The 16,061-nt window shown below is 44.9% G+C and overlaps 1 protein-coding gene across 1 annotated transcript; it reads right to left on the reverse strand.

The window, feature by feature from the left end:
- Positions 1 to 355: 355 nt before the first annotated feature.
- Positions 356 to 6,661, reverse strand: LOC110510292 (ethylmalonyl-CoA decarboxylase 1). Its single transcript, XM_036938002.2, has 6 exons — positions 6,609 to 6,661; positions 5,810 to 6,143; positions 2,360 to 2,502; positions 1,557 to 1,609; positions 1,381 to 1,461; positions 356 to 1,197 (listed from the first exon to the last, which is right to left on the reverse strand). Exons 2-6 carry the CDS (start codon positions 6,081 to 6,083, stop codon positions 783 to 785), a joined length of 966 nt encoding a protein of 321 aa, XP_036793897.2. The 5' UTR covers positions 6,084 to 6,143; positions 6,609 to 6,661; the 3' UTR covers positions 356 to 782.
- Positions 6,662 to 16,061: the final 9,400 nt, after the last annotated feature.

The raw sequence follows: 16,061 nt of genomic DNA on the forward strand, positions 1-16,061 counted from the left end.
TTTGTCATATGTTTAGTCATTGACATGTAATTGTAGTACAATGGAAGAAATTGTGGAAGAGACTAAGAAATGTGGGCACTCGTGTTTTTTTTTTCTACATCAAGCTTGCATTTTAATGAAGAGGGTCACCCCCTGGTGTTGGGTCACCCCCTGGCGTTGGGTCACCCCCCCCCCCCCTGGTGTTGGGTCACCCCCCCCGGCGTTGGGTCACCCCCCCTGGTGTTGGGTCACCCCCTGGCGTTCAGTCACCCCGGTGTTAATGGACTGTAGTAGAGCCACAAAGGCCAAAAGGCACAATACCATCTTCACATGTCACAACTAGTGTATCGGACTCTCCTGTAATAAACATTACCACTTTTAGATGGGGCCCATATAATTGTCCCAACAGTCGACAACAATTCCTTCACTGAAATAATTGATTGTTAGTGGTCACTCACAACACAGCAATATAAATCTGTCATTGGGTACTGTCAAACTCCCAGAGCACAGTTCAGGGATGTATTAATTCTGCCTAATGGGTTCAAAACATTTCCCAACTAAAACTATAGTATAAGTAGGATTCATTTGCTTCTGTTTTTAAGAGACCCTTTTTTTTAACAACATAATTGTCAGAATGAATACACTAGTTCAGTGTGTTCTGGTTGAGTTCAGACCCTCTACAGCCCATCCTAATGTTCCAGTTCAGTCTCGGTGTGGGTTGGTTCACGACTTCCACTCCAGACGTTCTAGGTTTCTCCAGAACATTAGCACGAGACTACAATGTAATCGCAAGATTAGTTAATTCACTTGTGTTTGGCCTTAGTGGCCAGAGCCTGTAGGTTAGCCGGTCCTCCCCACACTGTCCCGAACACGTCCCTCTCAGTCCTCAGGGCCACCTCCAGGGGGAGCTCTCTCCCAGACACCACCACGCTCTTTATGGCTCTGATGACCGGGGCTGGACCCGCGGTGTAGCATCCCAACCACTGCTCTGCCTCCAGGAGGGCATTGGCTCCAGACCCAGCCAGGGAACCTTCCAGGACCCCGTCCGCAAGCCCAATCTGAAGCCCCATCTCTGGGTCTATTTTCAAAGCGCCACCCAGCATCTGCAGGGCGTTCTGGCCGCCTACGATGCGTACCAATCTAGCTGCACCGCCCCAACCAGGGACCAGACCCATGTGTTTATGGACAAACTGGATCACACCGCCCGGCGCCATCAACCTAGCAGGGAGAGACCGGGAAGTTGGTTTTTTACAGATTGGAAACTTGGTGGATTTGTTTTTTTTATATTTCTAGAAAAGGCCTTTTTATGTGAACTCTACTTTTCTCCACTATCTGGATGTAGGCCTAAAGGTTAATAAACACAATGGTGATATCTATGGACAGTGAGTCACGTTACTGTACCTAAAGTCACAGGCAGTAGTGAGTTCAGCTCCTCCCCCCAGTGCGTTCCCTTCCACCAGAGCTACAGACAACAGAGGTAGCCTTCAACAGAGAACACGTGGGTTAGTGTGGCACAGAGCATCTGGTGTGACACGCCGATCTAGAACCTTCTACCACAGAGGGTAGTGTGTAACTACCTCAGTAGTCTGGTCAGGGCATTCTGCATGAACGTACACATCTTCATCCCATCCTGAAAGACAAGACGCTTTGTTTTAGACCAGGAGGTCCAACTCATTCCATGGAGGGCCTGGTAGTGTCTGCTGGTTTTTGGGGGGGGGGGGGGGGGGTTCCTTTCAATTAAGACCTAGACAACCAGGTGAGGGGACTTCCTGACTAATTAGTGACCTTAATTCATCAACCAAGGAAGGAAAGAAGCACACTCGGTTTAGGAAGTCAGATTGGATGGAAGTAGGAGTGCCCCAATACAAATGTGACTGAATAAAAACTGTTCACTGAGCTTTCTACTGGTCTTTCAGAGAGAGAACCTCAGAGAGACTGACCTGAGGGTTGGATATATCTCTGACAACATTGAGGACTGACCTGAGGGTTGGATATATCTCTGACAACATTGAGGACTGGCCTGAGGGTTGGCTATATCTCTGACAACATTGAGGACTGACCTGAGGGTTGGATATATCTCTGACAACATTGAGGACTGGCCTGAGGGTTGGCTATATCTCTGACAACATTGAGGACTGACCTGAGGGTTAGATATATCTCTGACAACATTGAGGACTGACCTGAGGGTTGGATATATCTCTGACAACATTGAGGACTGACCTGAGGGTTGGATATATCTCTGACAACATTGAGGACTGGCCTGAGGGTTGGCTATATCTCTGACAACATTGAGGACTGACCTGAGGGTTGGATATATCTCTGACAGCATTGAGGACTGACCTGAGGGTTAGATATATCTCTGACAACATTGAAAACTGACCTGAGGATTGGATATAGCCCTGACTGCGTTGAGGTCTGACCCAGAGCAGAATGTCCCAGCAGCCCCCTGGATGATGAGACCTTTGCCCTCCGTCCACTCCTCTAGCTGGGACACCCTCTCCTCCAGCTCCACCATCATGGAACCTGGAGAAAACAGGGTAGTGTTCAGTAGGGATAAAACGTTTTGAACCTGAATGAAACAGGGAGGTACAACCTGAACATGTTCAATATGAGGTGGAGGATTGACGAGAGACAAACTGCTTCTCTTCTAGTTTTCATGAGAAATATTACTGTGATGAAAATTCTAGATAGTCTGTCTAATCAAATAACATTCAGCTCAGACACCCATACATACCCCACAAGACATGCCACCAGGGGTCTCTTCAGACACCCATACATACCCCACAAGACATGCCACCAGGGGTCTCTTCAGACACCCATACATACCCCACAAGACATGCCACCAGGGGTCTCTTCAGACACCTATACATACCCCACAAGACATGCCACCAGGGGTCTCTTCAGACACCTATACATACCCCACAAGACATGCCACCAGGTGTCTCTTCAGACATTCATACATACCCCACAAGACATGCCACCAGGGGTCTCTTTAGACATTCATACCTACCCCACAAGACCTGCCACCAGGGGTCTCTTCAGACACCCAGACATACCCCACAAGACATGCCACCAGGGGTCTCTTCAGACACCTATACATACCCCACAAGACATGCCACCAGGGGTCTCCACACATTCATACATACCCCACAAGACATGCCACCAGGGGTCTCTTCAGACACCCATACATACCCCACAAGACCTGCCACCAGGGGTCTCTTCAGACACCCAGACATACCCCACAAGACATGCCACCAGGGGTCTCTTCAGACACCTATACATACCCCACAAGACATGCCACCAGGGGTCTCTTCACACATTCATACATACCTCACAAGACATGCCACCAGGGGTCTCTTCAGACACCCATACATACCCCACAAGACATGCCACCAGGGGTCTCTTCAGACACCCATATATAACCCACAAGACATTCCACCAGGGGTCTCTTCAGACACCAAGACATACCCCACTAGACATGCCACCAGGTGTCTCCTCAGACACCTATACACATGCCACCAGGGGTCTCTTCAGACATTCATACCTACCCCACAAGACCTGCCACCAGGGGTCTCTTCAGACACCCAGACATACCCCACAAGACATGCCACCAGGGGTCCCTTCACAGTTCCCAAGTCCAAACTGAATTCACGGCAAAGCACAGTATTACACAGAGCCATGATCGCATGGAACTCCCATCTCCCAATTACAGCTCCCAGCGAACAGCAAAATTACCTTTTAAAAAAAACCCAGATTAAACAATATCTCATGGAATGACGGAAAATGTGAGGGGACACAAACAAACACATTGTTTTGTTGTATTGTTAAATGGTTTTGTAATTGTAAGTCCTTGTCCATCAGTGTATCAGTGTTCTGTTGTCATGTTTTGTGTTCTTTTTGTGGACCTCCCAGGATGAGCAGCTGAATAAACACGTTTTTTTTTTTTTGGTCATCTGTTGCAAAACGTCTTGCTACAGTGTGCCCTACTCAACACAACCCAGTTCATTGAGCACCAGCCCCCTTTGTTCCACTGTCATTCTCAGGAGAAACAAAGAGTCGGAAATATAAACTGAAATATATTTTTCACTCCGTTTGGTGAAGAGAAAACCAAAGAGAATCGGAGTGATATTTAGTCTGAATTGCAGGTCAGCAAAGAGCAACAATCGGATCAATTTATACAATATACAGTGCCTTGCGAAAGTATTCGGCCCCCTTGAACTTTGCGACCTTTTGCCACATTTCAGGCTTCAAACATAAAGATATAAAACTTTATTTTTTTTGTGAAGAATCAACAACAAGTGGGACACAATCATGAAGTGGAACGACATTTATTGGATATTTCAAACTTTTTTAACAAATCAAAAACTGAAAAATTGGGCGTGCAAAATTATTCAGCCCCCTTAAGTTAATACTTTGTAGCGCCACCTTTTGCTGCGATTACAGCTGTAAGTCGCTTGGGGTATGTCTCTATCAGTTTTGCACATCGAGAGACTGACATTTTTTCCCATTCCTCCTTGCAAAACAGCTCGAGCTCAATGAGGTTGGATGGAGAGCATTTGTGAACAGCAGTTTTCAGTTCTTTCCACAGATTCTCGATTGGATTCAGGTCAGGACTTTGACTTGGCCATTCTAACACCTGGATATGTTTATTTTTGAACCATTCCATTGTAGATTTTGCTTTATGTTTTGGATCATTGTCTTGTTGGAAGACAAATCTCCGTCCCAGTCTCAGGTCTTTTGCAGACTCCATCAGGTTTTCTTCCAGAATGGTCCTGTATTTGGCTCCATCCATCTTCCCATCAATTTTAACCATCTTCCCTGTCCCTGCTGAAGAAAAGCAGGCCCAAACCATGATGCTGCCACCACCATGTTTGACAGTGGGGTTGGTGTGTTCAGCTGTGTTGCTTTTACACCAAACATAACATTTTGCATTGTTGCCAAAAAGTTCAATTTTGGTTTCATCTGACCAGAGCACCTTCTTCCACATGTTTGGTGTGTCTCCCAGGTGGCTTGTGGCAAACTTTAAACGACACTTTTTATGGATATCTTTAAGAAATGGCTTTCTTCTTGCCACTCTTCCATAAAGGCCAGATTTGTGCAATATACGACTGATTGTTGTCCTATGGACAGAGTCTCCCACCTCAGCTGTAGATCTCTGCAGTTTATCCAGAGTGATCATGGGCCTCTTGGCTGCATCTCTGATCAGTCTTCTCCTTGTATGAGCTGAAAGTTTAGAGGGACGGCCAGGTCTTGGTAGATTTGCAGTGGTCTGATACTCCTTCCATTTCAATATTATCGCTTGCACAGTGCTCCTTGGGATGTTTAAAGCTTGGGAAATCTTTTTGTATCCAAATCCGGCTTTAAACTTCTTCACAACAGTATCTCGGACCTGCCTGGTGTGTTCCATGTTCTTCATGATGCTCTCTACGCTTTTAACGGACCTCTGAGACTATCACAGTGCAGGTGCATTTATACGGAGACTTGATTACACACAGGTGGATTGTATTTATCATCATTAGTCATTTAGGTCAACATTGGATCATTCAGAGATCCTCACTGAACTTCTGGAGAGAGTTTGCTGCACTGAAAGTAAAGGGGCTGAATAATTTTGCACGCCCAATTTTTCAGTTTTTGATTTGTTAAAAAAGTTTGAAATATCCAATAAATGTCGTTCCACTTCATGATTGTGTCCCACTTGTTGTTGATTCTTCACAAAAAAATACAGTTTTATATCTTTATGTTTGAAGCCTGAAATGTGGCAAAAGGTCGCAAAGTTCAAGGGGGCCGAATACTTTCGAAGGCACTGTAACATTAGGCAGTGCTTCCATACCAGAGAAAGCGTTCATGCGAGCAGGGTTGTTGACGGTCAGTACCGCAATGCCCGACTCCTGTTTGACAAGGTCTATAGATCCCCCAGGGAAAGCTTGGAGTTTCTCTCTGATCTCCTTCTCCTGGAACCCCTTGGCAGCGGTGTAAACTGATCCAATGCCCCTGAGGAGGTGCTGCCCCCAGGCACCAAGCCGACTGCCCCAGAGGAGGTGCTGCCCCCAGGCACCAAGCCGACTGCCCCCGAGGAGGTGCTGCCTGGCTGCAGACAGAACCATGCTGCTACCAGGGAAAGGTAGGAGAGAAGGATGGAGGGATAGAAACAGACAGGAGAGGGACTGAGGAAGAGGAGGAGAGAGAGAAACAAAAAGGAGAGGAAGAGCAAGGGAGGGAAACAGAGGAATCAGCACTGTTATTGAACTGTAAAACAGTTGGCCAGAGTTGGTTGCTAGGTCGTATGTGTGCAGCTACCAGTCCATAATAGTCCTCTGTCTGTGCTAACTGAGGAAATCTTTCAGATAGACAGTAGCTCAGGTCCAAGGGCATGCGTCCGGTCCCAACTAAGAGATCTACGCATGCGCATCTGACCCGTGCAGCGGCACCTTATTGTTGTTGCCTTTGAGCGATGGGCAAGAGCTAGCTAAACTAACCATGTCCTTCAGTTATATCCCCTTTATAAAAATGTGGATTTCTAAAAGCGTAGACTTTAACATCCCCAAAAGTACTGTGGAGAAAACGTCCCTAACAACCTGATAATTAGGTGATATAACATAAGAAGCGACATCTTAAAATAATTCACAAACCTGTGCTGTCTGTTAGCTCAATGTTGTGGTGTTACATTGAAACCTCTCCCCCCGGAAACATGAACCAGTGAACAAGGAACTTGGCCAGCTGCACTTCGCTGGAACCGACACACGAGGGCAAGCGAACACTCCAATCATTCAGAATGATTGATTCTATGTAGTTTTACCAAAGAGAATTGTGGTATACACTCATTTTTCGGTTCACCGTACCGTCTAGTAATTATATATGTCGTTCAAAAATGATTCAAACATGCCGTGCTATCAGTTCACCTCCTTTTTTTTCTCAACTTTTATTTTTATTTAACCTTTATTTAATTAGGCAAGTCAGTTAAGAACAACATTTTAATTACAATGACAGCCTACCAACAGCCAAAAAGGCTTTCTGCGGGGACAGGGGCTGAAAAAAATTAAATAAATAAAAAATACATTTAAAAAAAAAATGGAAATACCTCTTCCTGATATCCCCTCCTTTCCTCTCTCCCTCCTCCTGATATCACCACCTTTCCTCTCTCCCTCCTCCTGATATCCCCTCCTTTCCTCTCTCCCTCCTCCTGATATCCCCACCTTTCCTCTCTCCCTCCTCCTGATATCACCACCTTTCCTCTCTCCCTCCTCCTGATATCCCCACCTTTCCTCTCTACCTCCTCCTGATATCACCTCCTTTCCTCTCTCCCTCCTCCTGATATCACCTCCTTTCCTCTCTCGCTCCTCCTGATATCACCTCCTTTCCTCTCTCCCTCCTCCTGATATCCCCTCCTTTCCTCTCTCCCTCCTCCTGATATCCCCACCTTTCCTCTCTCCCTCCTCCTGATATCCCCACCTTTCCTCTCTCCCTCCTCCTGATATCACCTCCTTTCCTCTCTCCCTCCTCCTGATATCACCTCCTTTCCTCTCTCCCTCCTCCTGATATCACCACCTTTCCTCTCTCCCTCCTCCTGATATCCCCACCTTTCCTCTCTCCCTCCTCCTGATATCCCCACCTTTCCTCTCTCCCTCCTCCTGATATCCCCACCTTTCCTCTCTCCCTCCTCCTGATATCACCACCTTTCCTCTCTCCCTCCTCCTGATATCCCCACCTTTCCTCTCTCCCTCCTCCTGATATCCCCACCTTTCCTCTCTCCCTCCTCCTGATATCCCCACCTTTTCTCTCTCCCTCCTCCTGATATCCCCACCTTTCCTCTCTCCCTCCTCCTGATATAACATCCTTTCCTCTCTCCCTCCTCCTGATATCCCCACCTTTCCTCTCTCCCTCCTCCTGATATCCCCACCTTTCCTCTCTCCCTCCTCCTGATATCCCCAGCTTTCCTCTCTCCCTCCTCCTGATATCACCTCCTTTCCTCTCTCCCTCCTCCTGATATCACCTCCTTTCCTCTCTCCCTCCTCCTGATATCCCCACCTTTCCTCTCTCCCTCCTCCTGATATCCCCTCCTTTCCTCTCTCCCTCCTCCTGATATCCCCTCCTTTCCTCTTTCCCTCCTCCTGATATCCCCTCCTTTCCTCTCTCCCTCCTCCTGATATCCCCACCTTTCCTCTCTCCCTCCTCCTGATATCCCCTCCTTTCCTCTCTCCCTCCTCCTGATATCCCCACCTTTCCTCTCTCCCTCCTCCTGATATCCCCTCCTTTCCTCTCTCCCTCCTCCTGATATCCCCTCCTTTCCTCTCTCCCTCCTCCTGATATCCCCACCTTTCCTCTCTCCCTCCTCCTGATATCACCACCTTTCCTCTCTCCCTCCTCCTGATATCCCCACCTTTCCTCTCTCCCTCCTCCTGATATCCCCACCTTTCCTCTCTCCCTCCTCCTGATATCCCCACCTTTCCTCTCTCCCTCCTCCTGATATCCCCACCTTTCCTCTCTCCCTCCTCCTGATATCACCACCTTTCCTCTCTCCCTCCTCCTGATATCACCTCCTTTCCTCTCTCCCTCCTCCTGATATCACCTCCTTTCCTCTCTCCCTCCTCCTGATATCCCCACCTTTCCTCTCTCCCTCCTCCTGATATCCCCACCTTTCCTCTCTCCCTCCTCCTGATATCCCCTCCTTTCCTCTCTCCCTCCTCCTGATATCCCCACCTTTCCTCTCTCCCTCCTCCTGATATCACCTCCTTTCCTCTCTCCCTCCTCCTGATATCCCCACCTTTCCTCTCTCCCTCCTCCTGATATCCCCTCCTTTCCTCTCTCCCTCCTCCTGATATCCCCACCTTTCCTCTCTCCCTCCTCCTGATATCCCCACCTTTCCTCTCTCCCTCCTCCTGATATCCCCTCCTTTCCTCTCTCCCTCCTCCTGATATCCCCACCTTTCCTCTCTCTCCTCCTGATATCCCCACCTTTCCTCTCTCCCTCCTCCTGATATCCCCACCTTTCCTCTCTCCCTCCTCCTGATATCCCCACCTTTCCTCTCTCCCTCCTCCTGATATCACCACCTTTCCTCTCTCCCTCCTCCTGATATCCCCTCCTTTCCTCTCTACCTCCTCCTGATATCCCCACCTTTCCTCTCTCCCTCCTCCTGATATCACCACCTTTCCTCTCTACCTCCTCCTGATATCCCCACCTTTCCTCTCTCCCTCCTCCTGATATCCCCACCTTTCCTCTCTCCCTCCTCCTGATATCACCACCTTTCCTCTCTACCTCCTCCTGATATCCCCACCTTTCCTCTCTACCTCCTCCTGATATCCCCTCCTTTCCTCTCTACCTCCTCCTGATATCCCCACCTTTCCTCTCTCCCTCCTCCTGATATCACCACCTTTCCTCTCTACCTCCTCCTGATATCCCCACCTTTCCTCTCTCCCTCCTCCTGATATCACCACCTCTCCTCTCTCCCTCCTCCTGATATCCCCACCTTTCCTCTCTCCCTCCTGATATCCCCACCTTTCCTCTCTACCTCCTCCTGATATCCCCACCTCTCTCCCTCCTCCTGATATCCCCACCTCCTCTCTCCCTCCTCCTGATTTTCCTTTATTTGTGGGGGAAAAAAATCTTTGCAGTTCACTTTATATTCATGTAAGGGTTGTCTCCTTAGTTTAGCAGATTGGATGTTTGATATAAAACACACACCAACCATAATTCTTTCATAGAGTCTCCACACAGTGTGTAAGATCACATGGCAGTAGGAACAGAGCTTCCTTCTGCCTGTCTCCATTCATTCCCCTGTTATAAACAAAGCACTCTTGTCTGAGGAACACATTCAGCTTGCAGGTCCTTATTCAGTCAGGAGAGGCTTTTGTAATAACACATAGTTGGTTACCCCCCACCCCCCCACCCCAGCAGAGAGGTTGGATTCAGAACTCAGATTACAGTAAATCAACTTCTCTCAATTGATATGGGATTGGTCCCATATCAACCCTAACCCAATCTGACTGATCCCGAGAGAAGGCCAGGCTTATTCTACAATCACACATACTGATAGTGCTTCTGAAGTACAGCTCTTTCATCTATGGTTCGGCCTATTTCTGTAGAATGCCCTGTTTCTTGTTTCATCACTCTGGGCTCTGGTCAAACTGTGTCCCAATGGGCACTGGTCAAACTGTGTCCCAATGGGCCCTGTTCAAACTGTGTCCCAATGGGCTCTGGTCAAACTGTGTCCCAATGGGCCCTGGTCAAACTGTGTCCCAATGGGCTCTGGTCAAACTGTGTCCCAATGGGCCCTGGTCAAACTGTGTCCCAATGGGCCCTGGTCAAACTGTGTCCCAATGGGCCCTGGTCAAACTGTGTCCCAATGGGCCCTGGTCAAACTGTGTCCCAATGGGCTCTGGTCAAACTGTGTCCCAATGGGCCCTGGTCAAACTGTGTCCCAATGGACCCTGGTCAAACTGTGTCCCAATGGGCCCTGGTCAAACTGTGTCCCAATGGGCCCTGGTCACACTGTGTCCCAATGGGCCCTGGTCAAACTGTGTCCCAATGGGCCCTGGTCAAACTGTGTCCCAATGGGCCCTGGTCAAACTGTGTCCCAATGGACCCTGGTCAAACTGTGTCCCAATGGACCCTGGTCAAACTGTGTCCCAATGGGCCCTGGTCAAACTGTGTCCCAATGGGCCCTGGTCAAACTGTGTCCCAATGGGCCCTGGTCAAACTGTGTCCCAATGGGCACTGTTCAAACTGTGTCCCAATGGGCCCTGGTCAAACTGTGTCCCAATGGGCCCTGGTCAAACTGTGTCCCAATGGACCCTGGTGAAACTGTGTCCCAATGGACCCTGGTCAAACTGTGTCCCAATGGGCTCTGGTCAAACTGTGTCCCAATGGGCCCTGGTCAAACTGTGTCCCATTGGGCTCTGGTCAAAGATGGTGCATTAAATAGGACATACTGCATTCCAATGGGCCCTGTGATGTCACCTCTCCAGGGTAGTTAAATGTGTGATGTCACCTCTCCAGGGTAGTTAAATGTGTGATGTCACCTCTCCAGGGTAGTTAAATGTGTGATGTCACCTCTCCAGGGTAGTTAAATGTGTGATGTCACCTCTCCAGGGTAGTTAAATGTGTGATGTCACCTCTCCAGGGTAGTTATATGTGTGATGTCACCTCTCCAGGGTAGTTAAATGTGTGATGTCACCTCTCCAGGGTAGTTAAATGTGTGATGTCATCTCTCCAGGGTAGTTACATGTGTCTAACTCAGGTGATGGTTATACTATATCTAACAGGTGATGTTTATACTGTGTCTAACAGGTGATGTTTATACTGTGTCTAACAGGTGATGTTTATACTGTGTCTAACAGGTGATGTTTATACTGTGTCTAACAGGTGATGTTTATACTGTGTCTAACTCAGGTGATGTTTATACTGTATCTAACTCAGGTGATGTTTATACTGTGTCTAACAGGTGATGTTTATACTGTGTCTAACAGGTGATGTTTATACTGTGTCTAACAGGTGGTGTTTATACTGTGTCTAACTCAGGTGATGTTTATACTGTATCTAACTCAGGTGATGTTTATACTGTGTCTAACAGGTGGTGTTTATACTGTATCTAACTCAGGTGATGTTTATACTGTGTCTAACTCAGGTGATGTTTATACTGTGTCTAACAGGTGATGTTTATACTGTATCTAACTCAGGTGATGTTTATACTGTGTCTAACTCAGGTGATGTTTATACTGTGTCTAACAGGTGATGTTTATACTGTATCTAACTCAGGTGATGTTTATACTGTGTCTAACTCAGGTGATGTTTATACTGTGTCTAACTCAGGTGATGTTTATACTGTGTCTAACTCAGGTGATGTTTATACTGTATCTAACTCAGGTGATGTTTATACTGTGTCTAACTCAGGTGATGTTTATACTGTGTCTAACAGGTGATGTTTATACTGTATCTAACTCAGGTGATGCTTATACTGTGTCTAACAGGTGATGTTTATACTGTATCTAACTCAGGTGATGTTTATACTGTGTCTAACTCAGGTGATGTTTATACTGTGTCTAACAGGTGATGTTTATACTGTGTCTAACAGGTGATGTTTATACTGTGTCTAACTCAGGTCATGTTTATACTGTGTCTAACTCAGGTGATGTTTATACTGTGTCTAACAGGTGATGTTTATACTGTATCTAACAGGTGATGTTTATACTGTGTCTAACAGGTGATGTTTATACTGTGTCTAACAGGTGGTGTTTATACTGTGTCTAACAGGTGGTGTTTATACTGTGTCTAACAGGTGGTGTTTATACTGTGTCTAACAGGTGATGTTTATACTGTGTCTAACTCAGGTGATGTTTATACTGTGTCTAACAGGTGATGTTTATACTGTATCTAACTCAGGTGATGTTTATACTGTATCTAACTCAGGTGATGTTTATACTGTGTCTAACAGGTGATGTTTATACTGTATCTAACTCAGGTGATGTTTATACTGTGTCTAACAGGTGATGTTTATACTGTGTCTAACTCAGGTGATGTTTATACTGTGTCTAACAGGTGATGTTTATACTGTGTCTAACAGGTGATGTTTATGCTGTGTCTAACAGGTGGTGTTTATACTGTATCTAACTCAGGTGATGTTTATACTGTATCTAACTCAGGTGATGCTTATACTGTGTCTAACAGGTGATGTTTATACTGTATCTAACTCAGGTGATGTTTATACTGTGTCTAACTCAGGTGATGTTTATACTGTGTCTAACAGGTGATGTTTATACTGTGTCTAACAGGTGATGTTTATACTGTGTCTAACAGGTGATGTTTATACTGTGTCTAACTCAGGTGATGTTTATACTGTGTCTAACAGGTGATGTTTATACTGTGTCTAACAGGTGATGTTTATGCTGTGTCTAACAGGTGGTGTTTATACTGTGTCTAACAGGTGGTGTTTATACTGTGTCTAACAGGTGATGTTTATGCTGTGTCTAACAGGTGGTGTTTATACTGTGTCTAACAGGTGGTGTTTATACTGTGTCTAACAGGTGATGTTTATACTGTGTCTAACAGGTGATGTTTATACTGTATCTAACAGGTGATGGTTATACTGTATCTAACAGGTGATGTTTATACTGTATCTAACAGGTGATGTTTATACTGTATCTAACTCAGGTGATGTTTATACTGTATCTAACAGGTGATGTTTATACTGTATCTAACAGGTGATGTTTATACTGTATCTAACTCAGGTGATGTTTATACTGTATCTAACTCAGGTGATGTTTATACTGTGTCTAACAGGTGATGTTTATACTTTGTCTAACAGGTGATGTTTATACTGTGACTAACAGGTGATGTTTATACTGTATCTAACAGGTGATGTTTATACTGTGTCTAACAGGTGATGTTTATACTGTATCTAACTCAGGTGATGGTTATACTGTATCTAACAGGTGATGGTTATACTGTATCTAACAGGTGATGGTTATACTGTATCTAACAGGTGATGTTTATACTGTGTCTAACAGGTGATGTTTATACTGTATCTAACAGGTGATGTTTATACTGTGTCTAACTCAGGTGATGTTTATACTGTGTCTAACAGGTGATGTTTATACTGTATCTAACTCAGGTGATGTTTATACTGTGTCTAACAGGTGATGTTTATACTGTGTCTAACTCAGGTGATGTTTATACTGTGTCTAACAGGTGATGTTTATACTGTGTCTAACTCAGGTGATGTTTATACTGTATCTAACTCAGGTGATGTTTGTACTGTGTCTAACTCAGGTGATGTTTATACTGTGTCTAACTCAGGTGATGTTTATACTGTATCTAACAGGTGATGGTTATACTGTATCTAACTCAGGTGATGTTTATACTGTGTCTAACTCAGGTGATGTTTATACTGTGTCTAACAGGTGATGTTTATACTGTGTCTAACTCAGGTGATGTTTATACTGTGTCTAACAGGTGATGTTTATACTGTGTCTAACTCAGGTGATGTTTATACTGTGTCTAACTCAGGTGATGTTTATACTGTATCTAACTCAGGTGATGTTTATACTGTGTCTAACAGGTGATGTTTATACTGTATCTAACAGGTGATGTTTATACTGTATCTAACAGGTGATGTTTATACTGTGTCTAACAGGTGATGTTTATACTGTGTCTAACAGGTGATGTTTATACTGTATCTAACTCAGGTGATGTTTATACTGTGTCTAACAGGTGATGTTTATACTGTGTCTAACAGGTGATGTTTATGCTGTGTCTAACAGGTGGTGTTTATACTGTGTCTAACAGGTGATGTTTATACTGTGTCTAACAGGTGATGTTTATACTGTATCTAACAGGTGATGTTTATACTGTATCTAACAGGTGATGTTTATACTGTGTCTAACAGGTGATGTTTATACTGTGTCTAACAGGTGATGTTTATACTGTGTCTAACAGGTGATGTTTATACTGTGTCTAACTCAGGTGATGTTTATACTGTGTCTAACAGGTGATGTTTATACTGTGTCTAACAGGTGATGTTTATACTGTGTCTAACAGGTGATGTTTATACTGTGTCTAACAGGTGATGTTTATACTGTGTCTAACAGGTGATGTTTATACTGTATCTAACTCAGATGATGTTTATACTGTATCTAACAGGTGATGTTTATACTGTGTCTAACAGGTGATGTTTATACTGTGTCTAACAGGTGATGTTTATACTGTATCTAACTCAGATGATGTTTATACTGTATCTAACAGGTGTTTATACTGTGTCTAACAGGTGATGTTTATACTGTGTCTAACAGGTGATGTTTATACTGTATCTAACAGGTGATGTTTATACTGTATCTAACAGGTGATGTTTATACTGTGTCTAACAGGTGATGTTTATACTGTGTCTAACAGGTGATGTTTATACTGTATCTAACTCAGGTGATGTTTATACTGTGTCTAACAGGTGATGTTTATACTGTGTCTAACAGGTGATGTTTATGCTGTGTCTAACAGGTGGTGTTTATACTGTGTCTAACAGGTGATGTTTATACTGTGTCTAACAGGTGATGTTTATACTGTATCTAACAGGTGATGTTTATACTGTATCTAACAGGTGATGTTTATACTGTGTCTAACAGGTGATGTTTATACTGTGTCTAACAGGTGATGTTTATACTGTGTCTAACAGGTGATGTTTATACTGTGTCTAACTCAGGTGATGTTTATACTGTGTCTAACAGGTGATGTTTATACTGTGTCTAACAGGTGATGTTTATACTGTGTCTAACAGGTGATGTTTATACTGTGTCTAACAGGTGATGTTTATACTGTGTCTAACAGGTGATGTTTATACTGTATCTAACTCAGATGATGTTTATACTGTATCTAACAGGTGATGTTTATACTGTGTCTAACAGGTGATGTTTATACTGTGTCTAACAGGTGATGTTTATACTGTATCTAACTCAGATGATGTTTATACTGTATCTAACAGGTGTTTATACTGTGTCTAACAGGTGATGTTTATACTGTGTCTAACAGGTGATGTTTATACTGTATCTAACAGGTGATGTTTATACTGTATCTAACAGGTGATGTTTATACTGTGTCTAACTCAAGTGATGTTTATACGGTGTCTAACAGGTGATGTTTATACTGTATCTAACTCAGGTGATGTTTATACTGTATCTAACAGGTGATGTTTATACTGTGTCTAACTCAGGTGATGTTTATTCTGCGAAAACACAATAAGACATAAAGAGAGGGAGACGAGGAGCCACTGAGCTGAACAAACTGATAGCCAATAGCCGCCCTGTAACGGTAAGGAGCCACTGAGCTGAACGACCTGATAGCCAATAGCAGCCCTGTAACGGTAAGGAGCTACTGAGCTGGACGACCTGATAGCCAATAGCCGCCCTGTAACGGTAAGGAGCCACTGAGCTGAACAACCTGATAGCCAATAGCAGCCCTGTAACGGTAAGGAGCCACTGAGCTGAACAACCTGATAGCCAATAGCAGCCCTGTAACGGTAAGGAGCCACTGAGCTGAACAACCTGATAGCCAATAGCAGCCCTGTAACGGTAAGGAGCCACTGAGCTGAACAACCTGATAGC

The sequence above is a fragment of the Oncorhynchus mykiss genome, chromosome 3 (assembly GCF_057628025.1).
Source record: "Oncorhynchus mykiss isolate SJ-2025 chromosome 3, ASM5762802v1, whole genome shotgun sequence".
Taxonomy (NCBI): Eukaryota; Metazoa; Chordata; class Actinopteri; order Salmoniformes; family Salmonidae; genus Oncorhynchus; species Oncorhynchus mykiss.